Below are 19,131 nucleotides of genomic sequence, written 5' to 3' on the forward strand. Positions count from 1 at the left end.
CTGGTAAGATCATCCTGAAGTATTGTTGTTAATTCCAGGATGGCCTCACGGGTAAATCTGTAGTTGCGGTAAACTTCAGAAGCAGGCATGCCAAACAAATCTTGCCGTGGGCGGTAGACCCTCTCCTGTGCCCTCCTCCTCCTCCTCTGTGCCCTCCTCCTTCTTTGTGCCTCTATATCGACTAATGCAGCTAGTATCATTGCTGGTCCTGGCATTTTGGCAGAGAGATTTCAGTCCTGAACGTGTGTGTGCTGAGCTCTTCCTGAATGGTGTTGCTTCAGCAGACATTCAGACGGCATGTGTAAAATTAGGGCTGCTTTTATAAAGTGTAAATTCCCACCAAAAAACTAACAGGTGCGCACAGGGCGTAATCTACGGCGCACACACTTAATTCTGTGGATCGCCCTATCTCCCTCATTTGCATCTTTGCCTATCAAATAAAGCGGCGTGCCTAGCGTAATTTGCGCACGAGAATGCGCCGGTGTAATTTTTTTAGGTAGGACGGAAAAGCCGGAATTTCAGGCGCTTCTCGTTTTGAGGATCGGGCGCAAAGATACACGCCGTGTAAAATTAGAAAAATCGAGTTAAGTCGGCGTATCTCTTTTGTGGATCTGGCCCCTTGTTCCTGTAGTACTTTAGCCAGTCCACTGTTGTCACCAGGTCTTCCTTGGCATCAGTGGGCGATTCTTACTCATGGATAGCATGATGGTCATGTCCACAACAACCTGACCTCACGGGAAGTGGGTCAAATGATGGTGGGCGTCATTCAACCTGACAGATTAGTGTCGGAGAAGTCTTAAGCCTTGTACACACGGCCCGGGATTCTCGCCAGGAAAAAAACGTTGTTTTTTTTCTGACGAGATTCCTGGCAAGATTTTCTTGCCGGCCGAGTGTACAGACGTACGATTCAAAAGAACCACCGTTCTTTTGAATTGCATGAACGCGGTGACGTCATCAACGATGACGAGCATGCGCTCGTCACATTCAATGCCGTCGCCGCCATCTTGCTTCACCCTAAATATGCCTTGGAAGCTACCGCGCATGTGTCAAAGTCACTCGGCAAGAAAGCTCTGCCAGCAGTTTTCTTGTCGAGAAAACCGTGCGTGTGTACGAGGCTGTACTGTGGGATGGAAAGCTAAAGAGGAATTGAGTATTGCAGTCAGTGCTGCTTTTTTATTGTTATTCATACTGAGCTGCAGATATTATTATTCAAAAGGAAGAAAGGAAGTTAAGCATAGTAAAGAAAGTATAATTCTTGGAGCATAAAAATTGGTTTAGGTTACAATTAGGCTAAAATGGAAATACCTAATTTTACACACAACCATATTTACTAGCTAAATGTTTCATAGATCACAAAGGGGTGTATTTAGAAAAATGGTATAGTTGTGTATCCACCAAGCGACAAACAGTGAGCCCAGTAACAGCACACTCTGGTGTAGAGTGGAGCCTAGTGTGGGTTGCCTGACAATTTACATGCAGCTTCAATGGATGAACTGCTATGCATTTTTTTTTTCTAAATACACCTCATAGTTTCTTCCTCCTTGGGGTATTGTAGGCATTATGAAGGCCTAGAATCTGTTATATTCAACCTATATTTTTTTTTAAACACTTCTAAAGGTCAGAACATTAACATATAATGACATCCCCCGATGTCTGCTGTAATATAAAAAATTAAGTTATATAATCGTGTCCTGGCCATTCCCATTTTGCTTGCGGGCATGTGAAGCCCACAAGTATTATCTTCCGGGATACGGTGCAGCTGAATGACCAGCATGCACCGCCCGTTCTCGCGCATGCGCCATAATGGCGCTGTAAAGTATACAGGTTGCAAAAAAAACGGGCGGCGGCGGAAGTGCCCGCCACGTTGTTATGGCAACCTAGCCCTCGGCGCTGCCCACTGACTCAAAGGGAAATTATGTCAGGTGCCGCAGTGAGGAAGGGGAAGATTGGAAGGGACCACATAGCAACAGGCATTAAAAGGTAAGTCAAAAAAAAAATCTCCAAATGTTTTTTTTTATATTTGCTGTACAACAGTGACAACTTTTTTTATGGGTGCAACTCCGCTTTAAGTAGATCCCATGCCACTCATAAATAAAATGATGTACTCTTATATCTTACATTGTGTGATAGCATGCTAATAGCCTAGTGAGCAAACAATAAGAAAATCAGTAGTATGTTCTTGAAATGTGCTGTATTTTATAATAAGGGTCAATTCACTATGGCCCCTTTCACACTGGGGCGTTTTTCATGCACATTAGCGCTAAAAATAGTGCATTCATATGCAATGCATACTAGCCCATTATGCTTTTACTTTGCAGGGGAAAAAGAGGAAGTAAAACCAATAATAGTTTACTCCCTCTTTAAGAGCTTTCTATGTGCTATTTACTGGCACATTTTTTTTTTTTTTTTTGTAAATACTGCATAATAGTTTTTTTGTTTGTTTGTGAAGTGAACTTACTTTACCACATGCGATAATTTATGCAAATAAGTAATATGATACCCTTATTGCATTCGGTAAAGCTTTGTGAATTGACCTCTTTGGCTCCATGCACACAGAAGCTAAAAAAAAGCTATAAAATAACGCCAGTAGCTTTGCAGGGAGCCTTTTTAAAAAAAAATTGCGTTTTTGCAATAGCGTTTATTAGCGATTTTCAGTGTAGCTTTTTTTTTTTCAATGGATAAAAAAACGCAAAAAAAAACGTTTTTGAGCGTTTCGCGTTTTTTTTTCACCGAAAAACGGCACTTTGAACGCAAATTTCGGGTGTTCAGAAAAAAGCCTATAAACTCCAAAGCTCATTAACAAAAAAACGCCCATGTAAACCCACATAGGCTAACATAGAGTTCAGTTTACGGGCTTTTTAAAAAAAACGTCAAAACGCCAATAAGCTGCAGTTTATCAGCTTCTGTGTGCATGGAGCCTTAGACATTTTCGGTTTGTATTGCTCTTTATGAACCTACCGTATATGGTGTCAGACCTGTATTGATTTACAGTAGTGACTGCACAGTTTTAAAACCCATCCAGGGGGTCACATTCAGATTAAGTCCATCAATTCATTTTCACCATTATTACATTTTTTTTTTTGAAGAGTGAGTTTGAATTTGGGTATTTGTGGTTACGTTGGATAATTCTCTGATATTTCTGCATCTGTTATTATTTTTAGATTTTCCGTGGCGTCCTGAAGTTACAGAGCTCTCCAATCCAGTTCTGTTACTTGGTCGGTCGGTGACGGTGGAGTGTGAGATCTCTAATTTCTTCCCCAATAACCTGACTGTGATGTGGTATGTGAAGGAGAGAGGAAGTCAGGAATATGTCCTGGTGTTTCTGAGCAAACTCTACACCACAATGACCTCCCAGCTACAATCCTCAGATTCTGGGTACTCCTGTACCGCCTCTATAGAGTTTATCCCATCTCTCTCCTCTCACCATGGGGTCATGTTCATGTGTAAGGTGAAACATCCCAGCCTGGAACATCCTATAGAGAGGATCACCAAACCACTATTCATACCATGTAAGTCAGTGTTTTTTTTAGTCAGTCAGCACTTCACTTGGTAAACGCAATGATACACATTTGGTGGTTTGGCCTGAAGTCGACCGCAACTTGGTCCAGAACGTTTGGCCTCCTTCAAACCTTGATTCATATAGAAGTCTCAGGCCTCGTACACACGACCGAGGAACTCGACGGGCGAAACACATCGTTTTGCTCGTCGAGTTCCTTGTGAGGCTGTCGAGAAACTCGACAAGCCAATTTTCTCCATTCCCGTCAAGGAAATAGAGAACATGCTCTCTTTTTGGCTCGTCGAGTTTCTCGACAGTTTCCTCAACGAAAATGTACACGCGACCGGTTCCTCTGCAAAAAAATATCTCCCAGCAAGTTTCTTGCTGGTTTTTGCCAAGAAACCCGGTCATGTGTACGAGGCCTCAAAAGACACAAGGCTGGCCCTCCTCCACTATATGATTTCAGGCTTTCTCTCCTGCTGACAGAAACTAGCTACATATCTGTTTCTGACTGCTAAACAGACAAGAGCCATAGTCTATTTCCCCCACCAGGCATTCTCAGGCCTCGTACACACGACCAAGTTTCTCGGCAAAAACTCTCTTGCTGGGAGATATTTTTTTGCCGAGGAAACTGGTCGTGTGTACATTTTCGTCGAGCCAAAAAGAGAGCATGTTCTCTATTTCCTTGACGGGAATGGAGAAAATTGGCTTGTCGAGTTTCTCGACGGCTTCACAAGGAACTCGACGAGGAAAACGATGTGTTTCGCCCGTCGAGTTCCTCGGTCGTGTGTACGAGGCTTCACTCTCGTTCAGTGCAGCATGTGTGAAAACAAATTATATTGCATGGAAATGTTTTCTTTTATGTAGCACTACCCCCGAAGGAGCTGCTGGTTTAGATTTGGGCCTGCCGTTACCTTACTGTTCACCATTCTTGTCCTAGGGGTCCTTCTTGAAGAATTACAAATGTCCGCACCAACACTTTGTTTCTTTTTCTTCAAGGATTTTATTAACTACGCCCAGCAGTTCTATGGTGGCAGGTCGGCTCCCCTGCGCGAGAGCCCGTAGCTCTACGTCGGCTCTCGAATCGGCCACTAGGGGCGTGTGTGTACCACCCGCTCACTCCTGACTCCCACGCGCGTGCCTGGCGGGCACCCACGATTGCTCGTTACAGAGCAGGGACCGTAGCTGTGTGTGTAAACACACAGCTCCCGGTCCTGTCAGGGGAGAAAAGCCTGACCGTCTGTTCATTCAATGTATGAACAGCGATCAATAATTTCCCCTAGTGAGTCCACCCCCCCTACAGTTTGAACACACCCAGGGAACATACTTAACCCCTTCCCCGCCCCCTAGTGTTAACCCCTTCCCTGCCAGTGGCATTTTTATAGCACTGATCGCTATAAAAATGCCAATGATCCCAAAAATGTGTCAAAAGTGTCCGAAGTGTCCGCCATAATGTCGCAGTACCGAAAAAAATCGTTGATCGCCGCCATTACTGGTAAAAAAATTTTTTTTATAAAAATGCCATGAAACACCCCCTATTTTGTAAACGCTATAACTTTTGCGCAAACCAATCAATAAACGTTAATTGCGATTTTTTTTTTTTTTTACGAAAAATATGTAGAAGAATACGTATCGGCCTAAACTGAAGAAAAAAAATGTTTTTATATATATTTTTGGGGGATATTTATTATAGCACAAAGTAAAAAATATTCATTTTTTTTCTAAATTGTCGCTCTATTTTAGAGGTGATCAAATACCACCAAAAGAAAGCTCTATTTGTGGGAAAAAAAGGACGCCAATTTTGTTTGGGAGCCACTTCGCACAACCGCGCAATTGTCAGTTAAAGCGGCGCAGTGCCGAATCGCAAAAAGTGCTCTGGTCTTTGACCAGCAATATGGTCTGGGGGTTAAGTGGTTAAAAAAGTTCCATTAGAGGGGTGAAGAGGTAGGGAAAGATTCAGGTACCTTGCTTTGCGGATATGATCTTGGATTCAGAGGACAAACTGTTCCCACACTGGAACCAGCGACCGTCGGATAGGCCTCTCTCACTGACCTAGCAGCAGGTGCGAAGCTCGTTAAAAAAGTTTCTGCCACAGACTTGATGAGTGCCGTTGAGTCATTACACAGTCCTCTGCCACAGGGCCATGCAACCACACATGCACTTTGCAAACTTCAGTTTCATTATGTCCATATATTCATTCACATACAGTAGCTTGTCCCTGTTTGCAAAAGGGGCAAGACAACTTATTTGTTCTGGGTTTACAGCGTCCAGTCCATTACCCTTACTTCAGTGTTGCATTACAAATATGTAAGGGTTAATGTGATGAAAACACATCTCTTCTAGCATGGTGGTCTCTACTTTGAATGTTCTGCCTGTTTGTGGCCATGTCAGATCTAATTACTGTACCTGCACCAGTGCTAGACTGAGAGACCCAGAGATTGAGGCCATGCATTAATCTGTAAGGCCTCGTACACACGACCGAGGAACTCGACGGGCAAAACACATAGTTTTTCTCGTCGAGTTCCTTGTTAGGCTGTCGAGGAACTCGACAAGCCAATTTTCTCCATTCCCGTCAAGGAAATAGAGAACATGCTCTCTTTTTGGCTCGACGAGTTCCTCGACAGTTTACTCGTCGAAAAATGTACACACGACCGGTTTCCTCTGCAACTATGACACTATATGATAAATGCATATCGTATGCTGGTAAAAAACACAAGCTGCTTTACCTTGTGTCATCACATTAGCCCTTATATATTTGTAATGCAACAAAGTAGTAATTTATAATGCCTTTAAAGCCATCACTAGTTGTTGCACAATTCACATCAGATTGTACTTTTTATACTACTACCTATTTATAGGCTATGGGGTAACGTATCTCCGATACGTTACACCGCTGTAACTTTGGGCGCAAGTTCTGTATTCAGAAAGAACTTGCGCCCTTAGTTACGGCGGCGTAACGTATGTGTGGCAGCGTAAGCTCGCCTAATTCAAATGGGGACGTTGGGGGCGTGTTTTATTTACATTTTACTTGACCCCGCGTTTTTCATGTTTTTTTTGAATGGCGCATGCGCCGTCTGTAAAATATCCCAGTGTGCATTGCTCCAAATTACGCCGCAAGGACGTATTTGATTCGACGTGAACGTAAATGACGTACAGCCGTATTCGCAAACGACGTAAAAATTTCAAAACTCAGCGTGGGAATGACGTCCATACTTAACATTAGCTACGCCTCATATAGCAGGGGTAACTATACGCAAAAAAAGCCTAACGCAAACGACGTAAAAAAATGCGCCGGCCGGACATACGTTTCTGAATCGGTGTATCTAGCTCATTTGCATATTCCTTGCGTAAATCTATGGAAGCGCCACCTAGCGGCCAGCGTAAATATGCAGCCTAAGATACGACGGTGTAAAACACTTACGCCGGTCGGATCTTAGGGAAATCTATGCGTAACTAATTCTATGAATCAGGCGCATAGATACGACCGGCCGGACTCAAAGATACAACGGCGTATCTGGAGATACGCCGTCGTATCTTCTATCTGAATCTACCCCCTATGTTTGTAGATTCCATTTCATGTTATAGTTACATTTCATTTCCAAGTACCTGATTCTGTTTTTGTGGATTTTCAGCGGCCCCGGTGGTAACAGATTCAGTGAAATTAAATCCGTGTGAACCAGAGGAGGTGCTCTGCTCTGTGCGCCTGGAGAAGTTCTTTCCCAAAAACATCAACCTTACATGGACATTTGGAGAAAACAAATACCGTCTATACACACCTAAGAAAACTCTTCTAGTAGACGATGAAGAGGAAACATTCGGTGTTATCAGTGAGTGCAAAATTCCCTGGAAGAGGCTACAATTTCCTGTACGGGTCACCTGGGAACACGAGTCTATGGCAGAACCTCAATCTAAAGAGCTACCTGGACCAGGTAATGACCACAGAACACAAGGTAAAAATGTGCCATTAGTAGCACAAGGGATTATTTATCTATTACAGGAACTTATATAGCACCATCAATTTATGTAGCGTTTTACATATAAACAGTATCTCACAAAAGTGAGTACACCCCTCACATTTTTGTAAATATTTTATTATATCTTTTCATGTGATAACACTGTAGACATGTGGAGGAGGGAAAATGGCTAATTGGGCCCAATTTGGACATTTTCACTTAGGGGTGTACTCACTTTTGTTTCCAGCGGTTTAGACATTAATGGTTAATGATTTTGAGGGGACAGTAAATTTACACTGTTATACAAGCTGTACACTCACTACTTTACATTTTAGCAAAGTGTCATTTCTTCAGTGTTGTCACATGAAAAGGTTAATAAAATATTTACAAAAATGTGAGGGGTGTACTCACTTTTGTGAAATAATGTATATTGTACAAGAAAAAGATAAGAATGGTGCGCTTATTCAGTAATGTGCCATAGAGTAATATACCCAAAGCCCAATGGTATGAGTCAGTTCATATAAAGGTAAAAAATCTCATAGGGATAACTTGATTGAAGAAAAAACAGATACAACATCAATCCAAACATCGACTGTTAAAATTTATGAATTTGTTGCTCACCTCCAACAATGACCCAAAGGTCAAACAAAGCTCAGATAGTCAGATAAGGAATCCTGCTGATGGATCTGTAAAGGCATCCAGGTCCCAGGCGAAGACGAAGAACTACGTCTAAAACTTGACATCAAAACATCTTGGGTAATTCCACATATAGAGGAAACAGCTCGCGCCAAGGAATGACACTTCTTGTATAAATGGCGCTCAAAAGAAAACAAAGTACAGCAATAGTGCAGTTTTCGGCACTCTCTGGTGCCTCCCTCCTCTGGCCGCATTCATTATTGCATCCCATTGAAGTCAATGCAGAACAAATTATTTTCAGTTCCATTGACTTTAATGGGAAAACTTGCTTTGATATGCAAGTACTTTGGATTACGAGCATTCTCCTGGAACGGATTTTGCTCGTAATCTGAGGTTCAACTGTATGTGAAAATATACCGTACCTGGAATTCATTTTTAAAGTAACCTGGTTGATAACATTATTACATTCTAATTGCTTTACAGATTTTCCTTGGTGCCCCCAAATTGAAGCACTATATACACCTTACCTGATCCTCAACACTGAATGCAAAATACAGTGTAGAATCTCTGGATATTTCCCTAAGGATCTAACCGTCAATTGGTTTAAAGAAGAGGAAGAGACGAGGCAGCCTGTTACTAATGGCATAAACGACACGATTCTTCAACCTCAGAGACAGCCAGATAACACATACAGCTGTACAGCCAGTCTACACTTCACCCCAACACAAATAGACCACAGCTTAGTCTTCATCTGCAAAGTAGGACATCCCAGTCTGAAGGAACCAAAAGAAGAAAGAATTGGACCACTACAAATAGTGGGTGAGTCAACTGAATTAGCAAATAATGTATATCCTGGCTGCACATTAGCATTTATCTGATGAAGAACTTACAGTGATACTAAATTAAAAAAAAAATTCTTTTGCTTTAAAATAAACAATATGTTATACATACCTGCTCTGTGCAATTATATTGCACAGAGCATTCGTTCTTCTTATGCATTCCCCTTAAGCACACAGCTCGGCACACTCCTGAGCCGGGCTGTGTGCATCTATACACACACACAGCGTGGCTTGGCCTTGCCCCTGCTTCTTCCTCATGGGAGTTTGACTGACAGAAACAGGAGCCTATGACTCCCACTGCTGTCTATGTCTCCTGTGAGACCAGGAAGATTGAGGAGCAGTGCTGCAGAAGGGACAGCGCTGAAATGGTGAGGGGGTGGGGAGTATGACAGGTATAGTGGCGCATTTCTTACCTTATTGCATAGAATACATTAAAGTAAAAAAATGTTTCGACTTTTAGAACCACTTTAACCACTTCAACCCCAGACAGATTTGCCCCATTCCTGATCAGGCCATTTTTTGCGATGCGGCACTGAGTCGCTTTAACTGACAATTGCGTGGTCGTGCGACATTGTACCCACACAAAATTAGCGTCCTTTTTTTCCCACAAATAGAGCTTTCTTTTGGGGGTATTTGATCACCTCTGCAGTTTTTATTTTTTGTGCTATAAACAAAAAAGAGTGACAATTTTGAAAAAAAACACAACACAATATTTTGTACTTTTGCTATAATAAATATCCCACATTTAAAAAAAGAATAATAATTGTTTTCCTCTGTTTAGGCCGATATGTATTCTTCTACATATTTTTCGTAAAAAAAATCGCAATAAGCGTTTATTGATTAGTTTGCGCAAAAGTTATAGCGTCAACGAAATAGGGGATAGATTTATGGCATTTTTATTATAATTTTTTATTTTTTACTAGTAATGGCGGTGATCTGCGATTTTTATCGTGACTGCAACATTGCGGTGGACAGATCGGACACTTTTGAAACTTTTTTTGGGACCATTGACATTTATACAGCGATCAGTGCTAAAAAAATAGCCACTGATTACTGTATAAATGTCACTGACAGGGAAAGTGTTAACACTAGGGGCGATCAAGGTGTTAACTGTGTTCCCTAGATGTGTTCTAACTGTGGGGGGATGGAACTGACTAGGGGAGGAGACCGATCAGTGTTCCTACTTAATAGGAGCACACGATCTGCCTCCTCCCCCCTGAGAGAACCGGGATTTGTGTGTTTACACACACAGATCCCGGTTCTCGCACTGTCACAAGCGATGCCCGATGGTTATCGCCTGCGAAAGTGTTTTAGGGAGCCAACGTACAGCTATGACAGCTCACTCATGGGAGCCAGCCTGCCGCAGTACAACTGCGACGGCTGGTCGGGAAGGGGTTAAGAAAGAAATGATGAAATGATGTCTAGTTGGGCATAACTTATTTGGCTTACTTGACTTAAACAGCAGCAAGGACAATAAGTATGTCTTGAACATTCTTGACAGTAAAGGTAAAAATCTATCATGCAGTTAAATATAACGAACATCATTCTATTACAATCCTGAGATTTTTTGATTGAATGAATTTGTCTATATTTGATTATATTATCTAATGGCAGTATGGAGATTAAACATGATAATTATGTATTCATTAATATAAGAACCAGTAGCACTTAATATTGAGAATTTATAAAAGTAATAACAAGAGCCCTGGCCTCTATTTATTCATCGAGGGCTGCAGAACTTGAAGCTGAACTTCCAGGAAAGTCAAAATCCTGCCTTGCAGTGAAGACGCCATGCTCACTACAAGGATTAAGTACTTGTTTCAGTCTGGAGACCTGAAAAAAACACTTTTACTTACCCAGTCCCACAGGCTCCTCTTTGGTGCATTGGCTTCAGCTGCTGAACAAGATCATTTTGAATATTCACACATAGATCGAAATTCAACCAATTCAGCAAACTCAGCAGCAATGGCGACTCGTCCATTAGGGGCGTACGGGTGCAAACTCCCCCTGACCATGGATCCGGCCCTCTAATCTACATGCAGGGCGCCAAACCATGGATTCCAATGGGGGTGTTTTTTTTAAGCACCTGATCACAGCCAGAGGCTCTAATACGCTTCAAAAAAGGCTGGGCGCAAAGCATTGCGCTCCAAGCCCACCCAGTTGTGTGACAATAGCGAATGAATATTCACTATTCTCACACTGATCCTTCTCCTGGCCAATCAGGAAGTGGGTCTGAGACCTGTCACCCGATTGGCTGAAAGGACAGGCGATCCTATTGGACACCTTGGAGGATGAGGGAGTAGAAGCATGGCAGAAGCTGCCGTGATCCAAAAGAAGAAGGATGAAAGCCGCCGCACGTTGCTCATATGACACACTGCCCACCCGCTACCTAGATGGGGTAAGTTCGGGGCTCTGATGTCTGACCGTCCTCTCGCCGGTGGGGGATGCCGCTGATCAACCCGGGGGGTGGTTGTTTGCTGCCTCACCAAAAAACACTTGGCAGCATTTCAATCCATCAATGGCCAGCTTAAAGTAGATGTAAGATGAAATGTTTTATTTATTTTTTTGCTGGCACAATTTAGAGTATAGGATTTCCTATCATCTGTGCCCAGTCTTGCCACACAGAGTTAATCCAGCTCTGAGCAATCCTCTTTTATTGTTCAGTGAGATAAATCTTGACAAACAGAGAAAAACTTTGTCAAATCCGCCCCCTTCCTTTGAGTGACAGATTATTTACATATCTCATGCACTAGCCTGAGACAGGCATTGTTTTTTAATTCCCACCCACACTCCTTTTCTGAAGTCATGTGGTTACTTTTCTGGATTTTGACTGGATGTTAGTGATCATAGCAGAATTTCGTGTAAGAAATACACAGGAAAAAATGCATGTTGATAAGGGGAGTGTAAAGGTGGGCGGGGAGTCTACTGACATCACGACTCCTCCCACCAAGCTCCAGACAACAGACCCACCCACAGAATCTGCAGTTTTTCAGTTCTTATAACAGACAGAGGGGAGACATTTGACAGGTAAGGATACATGCAGGAGGCTTATCCTTATAGATCAGCACTATGGCAGTAGTTTAGAAAGGATACACCCGCTTTAATTCTCTCCTCAACAAGCCATTTCCATCCACAGAACTGCTATTAACTGGATTTGGAGTTAACTTGGAGTTATTCCAAGCAAATGCTTGAGACTGTTGTGGCAGAAAATTGTAGATCAGTAGTTAGAAATATACTCAAACTAGCCCATCTGGCACCAACGATTACACCATGGTCAAAACCACTGAGAAATAATTTTTCCCCCCATTTTGGTGTTTGATGTGAAGATTACATGAAGCTGCTGACCATTGGGCTGGTGCCAATATTTGGCTAATTAGATAACTGCATGAATATGTAGGTGTATAGATGTTCCTAATATACATTTCTTGCTAAGTGTATCACCCAAGAGTATAAGACCCCTTTCAGACGTACAGATCCCGTGAGGATCCGTACCTTTCTCATTCGCTTGCTCAGGGGGGATCGCTCCGTTGATCCCCGCTGAGCCGGTAGATGACAGGGCGGTCCCCACACACTGTGCAGGGACCGCCCTATCAGATCTCCGCTCTCCCCTATGGGGGGATCGGATGAACACGGACCGTCTGTCTGCAGAATTGGAACAAAGCGGACACCATTGAGATCGGGTGTCAGTGGATGTTCATCTGCTGATACCCGCTATCCAATAGGGATACATGTATGTCCGTATTTCATCTGTAAACGGATGGATGAAAAAACTGACATACGGTCCACTGGTGTGAAAGGGCCCTGAGGCCTCGTACACACGACCGAGGAACTTGTCGAAAAAGACACATTGTTTTCCTCGACGAGTTCCTTGTTAGGCTTGTCGAGAAACTCGACAGGCTTTCTTTGCGTACACACGGTCAAGACCAAATCTCCTCGTTCTCAAACGCGGTGACGTAAAACACGTATGACGGCACTATAAAGGGGAAGTTTTATTCCACTGGCACCACCCTTCTGAGCATGTGCGGGTTTCTAAGCATACACACGATCGTGTTTCTCGTTGAAAACCAGCCCGACGAGGAACGCGACGAGGAAATTGAGACTCCCGTCGAGGAAAAAGAGAACTTGTTCTCTTTTTTCCTCGTCAAGTTCCTCGACAGTTTTCTCGATGAAAAGCATACACACGACCGTTTTCCTCGGCAAAAAAGCTCTGCCACCAAGTTTCTTGTTGGATTCTGTCGAGGAAAACGGTTGTGTGTACGAGGCCTTACTGTTATTGTGAAATTTTACATTTTACTGGAAAAAAATCCCTATATTCTCATAAATTATATTGAGCTTGCTGTTTTATCGCCAGTATGCACAAAATAACAGCCCTCAAATAACACTGGCAAATTCAACATTGGTATAATACTACCAGTGAGGGGGGCAAACACCACAACTTACATAGCAGGCGGTAAGCTGTGTTATGGACCTTTGTGAATCAAGTCTGCTATAAGAAAAATAATCCAATAATAATATGATATAGTATCTAATGCTTACATTGATCATTTCTGGTTATTCTGCAGAACTTCTCGGACGCCCACATATTGATTCCCTAGAAACATCAATGCTCAATGATAAATACAAAATAGAATGCAGAATCTCTGGATATTCCCCAAACAGATTGACAGTCACCTGGATTAAGAAGAGTAGGGGAAGAAATGAAAGTGTTACCAACGATCAGAAATACAACATCCCAGACATTGTACACCAGAAACAGCTAAATAACACCTTCAGCTGTACAGCCAGCCTGTCGTATGAACCGAGGCATGGGGGGTCAGAGTTCATATGTAAAGTGGAGCATCCCAGCCTGGATCAGCCCATTGAGGAACATACAGGACCACTAAAGCTACAGCAACCTGATACAAGTGAGTAGATGCACAGGCGTATAGCGCGCACCCCTAAAGTGGACCCGACATTCCTGTAAAAAAAAGATTTTAGTACTTACAGTTTTGGTGTCTTGCGCGGCGTCCATCGGCGGCCTCGTCGGGTCCGGCGTCCGTCTGCGGCTTCGGGTGTCCTCTTCGTCGGGTCCGGCGTCCTTCTGCGGCGTCCTACCCGCTCGATCCTCGCTTTCCCGGACGTGAGCGCGGGAGGAGCCGAGCCTGCCCGACTATACACGAATGTACTGCGCTCGGTATATGCCGGCGCAGTATTCAAACTCGGCGCGGAAAAGCGGGTATCAGCGTATATCGCGCACCCATGATTTTGCCCTGATTTTCAGGGAAAAAAAGTGCGCGGTATACGCGGATAAATACGGTACATCATACAATGATTGATTCATTTTTTCATGTTATAAAAAATAAACATAATTAATTGTATAGCTTATACTTACCCATCTGGAGAGATAAAGTTGATCTAATGTCTGTTTTCCCATCCCCTAGTTGCTGCTCACTATTAATACATGAAAATAGAAGTGCTAAAATATCTACAACCAGGATCGCTGTTAAGGCCTGCTTCACACCTTGGCATTTTTTAGTGCGTTTTCAGTTTTGCAGAAACACACTTCAGTCCATTTATCATGGTTTTCTATGGATGTAGTTCGCGTCTGTGCATTTTATGGAAAGGGTCAGGGACTTTTTTCAGTTTTTTGGTTCAATAGACTTCAACGGATCAAAAATGTGTATTGAAAAGCGCAAAATGCACTTGGAAAATGCAAATGGCAACCTGCATAGGTAAGAATCAGAATCAAACCTCAGGCTCCATTCACACGAATGCGTTTTTTGATGCATTTTGCATTTTGAAGAAATGCAGGCAAATTTTATAACATGGGTTCCTATGGAACGTGTTCACATCAATGCTTTTTTTGTGCCTCTGCGTTTTCGGAAAGGGTCGGGGACTTTTTTTTTCCGCAAAAAGCAGCGTTTTGCATGTGATAGAATTCAATGGACCTGCATCCAAAACGCGATTTGCGTTTTTTTTAACCTGTTTATAGCTGGTTGTTAAAGGAAATGTAAAAAAAATAAAAATTGACGGCGGAAAAAAAAATGAATAAAAAAAACACAAATCGCGGGAAAAACGCGTGTCGAAAAACGCAGCAAGCACTGCAAAAACGCTTTTGCAGTGTTTTCCGTGTTTTTGGACACACGTTTTTACAGCGTTTTTACCATGATTTGCGTTTCTTTATACTATATATAGCTTGGTTGCTAAGGAGGCGGAGGGGACCACCCATGCTGATTTTTTATTTTTTTAAATGGTGTGGGGTCCCCACCAAAATCCATACCAAACCCTTATCTGAGCATGCAGGCCAACAGGACAGGAAAGGGAGAGATAAATAAATCCATATTTACAATCCCAATCCCCACACATTGATCTTCCAATCCCAGCAGAGCTTATGGCTTCTACATCTTTGTGGCATTACACGGGTTGTTTCCTCAGTTCTACACTGTGTTCCTTCCTTTGCAGGTCTCCAAAAACAAAATCAAACAGAAACAGAAGAAATGGGACAGAACAAAGATATGACAACAGGCACAAAGTGAGGAAAACTATATTTTACATCTATTTTTGGTATGGGTTTTTTTCCAGAGCTATTGGAAGCCATGAGGTCATACCAACACTACAAAGATCTAAATCTATAGCATGGATTTATCAATCTGTCTGCATCCCACCAAATCTGACCATCCAAGACACCAAGCGGTCTATTGAAATAGAGCAAATAGGGCAGAAACAAAAGTTCTTTAGTTAGACAATTCTCCTCAGAGTTTGTCTCACTTCAACATTCTGATAAAACGTTGTGTATTAGTACTGATTGGCCCCTGGAAGCTTGTCCCGAAAAACTATATGTTAATGCAAAAATAAAATAAAAAATATCATAGACAGTATGACTTACTATGTAACTATGTAACACCCTACCTCCAACTGACAGCCATATTGTGCACACCCTACCTCCAACTGATAGCTATACTGCGCACACCCTACCTCCAACTGACAGCCATACTGTGCACACCCTACCTCCAACTAACAGCCATACTGCGCACACCCTACCTCCAACTAACAGCCATACAGCGCACACCCTACCTCCAACTAACATCCATACTGCGCACACCCTACCTCCAACTGACAGCCATACTGCGCACACCCTACCTCCAACTGACAGCCATACTGCGCACACCCTACCTCCAACTGACAGCCATACTGCGCACACCCTACCTCCAACTGACAGCCATACTGCGTACACCCTACCTCTAACTGACAGCCATACTGCGCACACCCTACCTCCAACTGACAGCCATACTGTGCACACCCTACCTCCAACTGACAGCCATACTGCGCACACCCTACCTCCAACTGACAGCCATACTGTGCACACCCTACCTCCAACTGACAGCCATACTGCGCACACCCTACCTCCAACTGACAGCCATACTGCGCACACCCTACCTCCAACTCACAGCCATACTGCGCACACCCTACCTCCAACTAACAGCCATACTGTGCACACCGTACCTCCAACTAACAGCCATACTGTGCACACCAACTGATAGCCATACCCTACCTCCAACTAACAGCCATATTGTGCACACCCTACCTCCAACTGACAGCCATACTGCGCATACCCTACCTCCAACTGACAGCCATACTGCGCACACCCTACCTCCAACTGACAGCCATACTGCGCACACCCTACCTCCAACTGACAGCCATACTGCGCACACCCTACCTCCAACTGACAGCCATGCTGTGCACACCCTACCGCCAACTGATAGCTATACTGCACACACCCTACCTCCAACTGACAGCCATACTGCGCACACCCTACCTCCAACTGACAGCCACACTGCGCACACCCTACCTCCAACTGACAGCCATACTGCGTACACCCTACCTCTAACTGACAGCCATACTGCGCACACCCTACCTCCAACTGACAGCCATACTGTGCACACCCTACCTCCAACTGACAGCCATACTGCGCACACCCTACCTCCAACTGACAGCCATACTGCGCACACCCTACCTCCAACTCACAGCCATACTGCGCACACCCTACCTCCAACTAACAGCCATACTGTGCACACCGTACCTCCAACTAACAGCCATACTGTGCACACCAACTGATAGCCATACCCTACCTCCAACTAACAGCCATATTGTGCACATCCTACCACCAACTGACAGCCATACTGTACACTTCCTCAGACTAACAACTACACCCAACTGATAGCCATACCCTAATTCCAACTAACAGCATACACACTACCTCCAACTGACAGCTATACTGCGCACACCCTACCTCCAACTGACAACCCTACTATACACTTCCTCAGACTCACAACTACACTAACAAATAAAGGAGGGAGACACAAATTTACTGTATTGGTCACACAAGAAAACCTACTGTATTTATAAGGACAGAGCAAATCTGTGGATTAGGAAGTAGACAAAGTACGGTGTAATTTAAGCCCCATACACACTATTAGATGTTCTGCAGATTTTTGTCTTCAGATTTACCAAAACCATATAATATGAGCTCAAACCTTAGACCCTTGCACTACATGGTTTTGGTAAATCTAAAGACAAAAATCTGACGAAAAACGAATAGTGTGTGTGGGGTCTTACATTCATCTCTACAATGACATCTTGTGGTATTATGCAGGTTGTTTAGCATTTAGTTTCCTAATTTTTGTGATGTGTTCCTCCCTTCACAGATCTTCAAAGGGAACAATTGGAAGACATGGCTACTGAATCTGACTGAGGGGAACAATATTGTTTTCTACCAGTTCTTTGCAGGGCAAATGGAAGCTATGAGGTGATAACCCAAGACTACGAGTATCTAGATATGAAGTATGAATTTATCAAGCTGTCTGCATCCCACCAAATCTGACCATCTGTATGGACACCAAGAATGATCTCAATTTGCCTGGACCTGCACTGTGACGCCTGACATGTTTAGTTACGAAGTTACTATTTTAGCAGTATTAAAGATTGATTAATCTTCAGGAAGTAATTTAAGTAATTGTAAACGCTCCGCTCCTCAAACAGCCAAATGTGACATAAGAGCGTTGTTCCAATGTTCCAAATATCAAAAATGTCAAATTGGATACTTTTTACTGGGGTCCTATAATGGTCACATGGTTGTAACTCCTCCTTGGTATCTAAAGCTTTGTAGCAGGGGGTGTGTGAAACTTGTGAAATCGCCCGTTACATCACTGCTGGGAGGGAAGAGGGGAGGAGCTATATGGGAATGTTTAATAGACAGTTCCAACGCATGCGCACTGAAGGAACCTTCCCACCTCTTTGGCATACAGAATGAAGGGGCGTTTCCAGGTACCGCCAATGCTTGGGGGGTCAGCTGTTTGAATAGCGGCTCAATTAGTGCTGTTGGTCCAGCATAGAAAGACAAGTAGTTATCATGGAAGCACCAGGAAATAATTTTATGCTAATTTAGGGTAATCCAAAGAAGAAGCATATTGTGAGTAGCCATATTTTGTGAGAACCTTGCAAAATACATTGCAAATATTACATATTTTAAAAGACATCCATGTATTACCATTCAATATTCTACAGGTTTGAGGCACACAACCCGCTAATACAAACTTTAGCCCCCAAGGAATGCAGAAGTAATTGGTGAATCTCATAATGATCTTTATATACATACACTACCCAGACCAGTGATGGGGAACCTTGGCACTCCAGATGTTTTGAAACTACATTTCCCATGATGCTCATGCACTCTGCAGTGTATCTGAGCATCATGGGAAATGGATTTCCTTGGGGTGCCAAGGTTTGCCATCGCTGCCCTAGAATGACAGCCAGCCATTCTGAACCTCCCCAGACTGACAGACACATTGCACCCCATGGACTGACAGCCACGTTGCATACGCATACCCCTTCCCCTGGATTGACAGCCACACTGCACACACTCTCAGACTGACGAGATCTGCATACCCAGCCCCCCACCTTCTGTAATTTACTGACCCCCACACATCACCCCCCCTGGACTGACAACCATACTGCACCACTCAACTCTCCCCCATGCCAGACTGACAGCCACACAGCACCCCCCCCCCCCCCGGACTGACAGCCACACAGCACCCCCCCTGGACTGACAACCATAATGCACCACTCAACTCTCCCCCACGCCAGACTGACAACCACACAGCACCCCCCCCCCCCAGGACTGACAACCACACTGCACCACTCAACTCTCCCCCACGCCAGACTGAGAGCC

The 19,131-nt window shown here is 43.6% G+C and overlaps 1 protein-coding gene across 1 annotated transcript in view; it reads left to right on the top strand.

Moving 5' to 3' along the window:
* LOC120944351 overlaps positions 1–17,923 on the top strand; it is a 75,890-nt gene extending 57,967 nt beyond the window's left edge. The window contains exons 11-15 of the mRNA XM_040358402.1: positions 3,162–3,509; positions 7,129–7,425; positions 13,487–13,828; positions 15,366–15,435; positions 17,609–17,923. Of these exons, the coding sequence (XP_040214336.1) occupies positions 3,162–3,509; positions 7,129–7,425; positions 13,487–13,828; positions 15,366–15,435; positions 17,609–17,645 (1,094 nt within the window). The 3' untranslated portion in view covers positions 17,646–17,923. The remainder of the gene's footprint in view (positions 1–3,161; positions 3,510–7,128; positions 7,426–13,486; positions 13,829–15,365; positions 15,436–17,608) is intronic.
* The last annotated feature ends 1,208 nt before the right edge of the window (positions 17,924–19,131 follow it).

Source organism: Rana temporaria, chromosome 6 (genome assembly GCF_905171775.1).
Source record: "Rana temporaria chromosome 6, aRanTem1.1, whole genome shotgun sequence".
Lineage (NCBI taxonomy): Eukaryota > Metazoa > Chordata > Amphibia > Anura > Ranidae > Rana > Rana temporaria.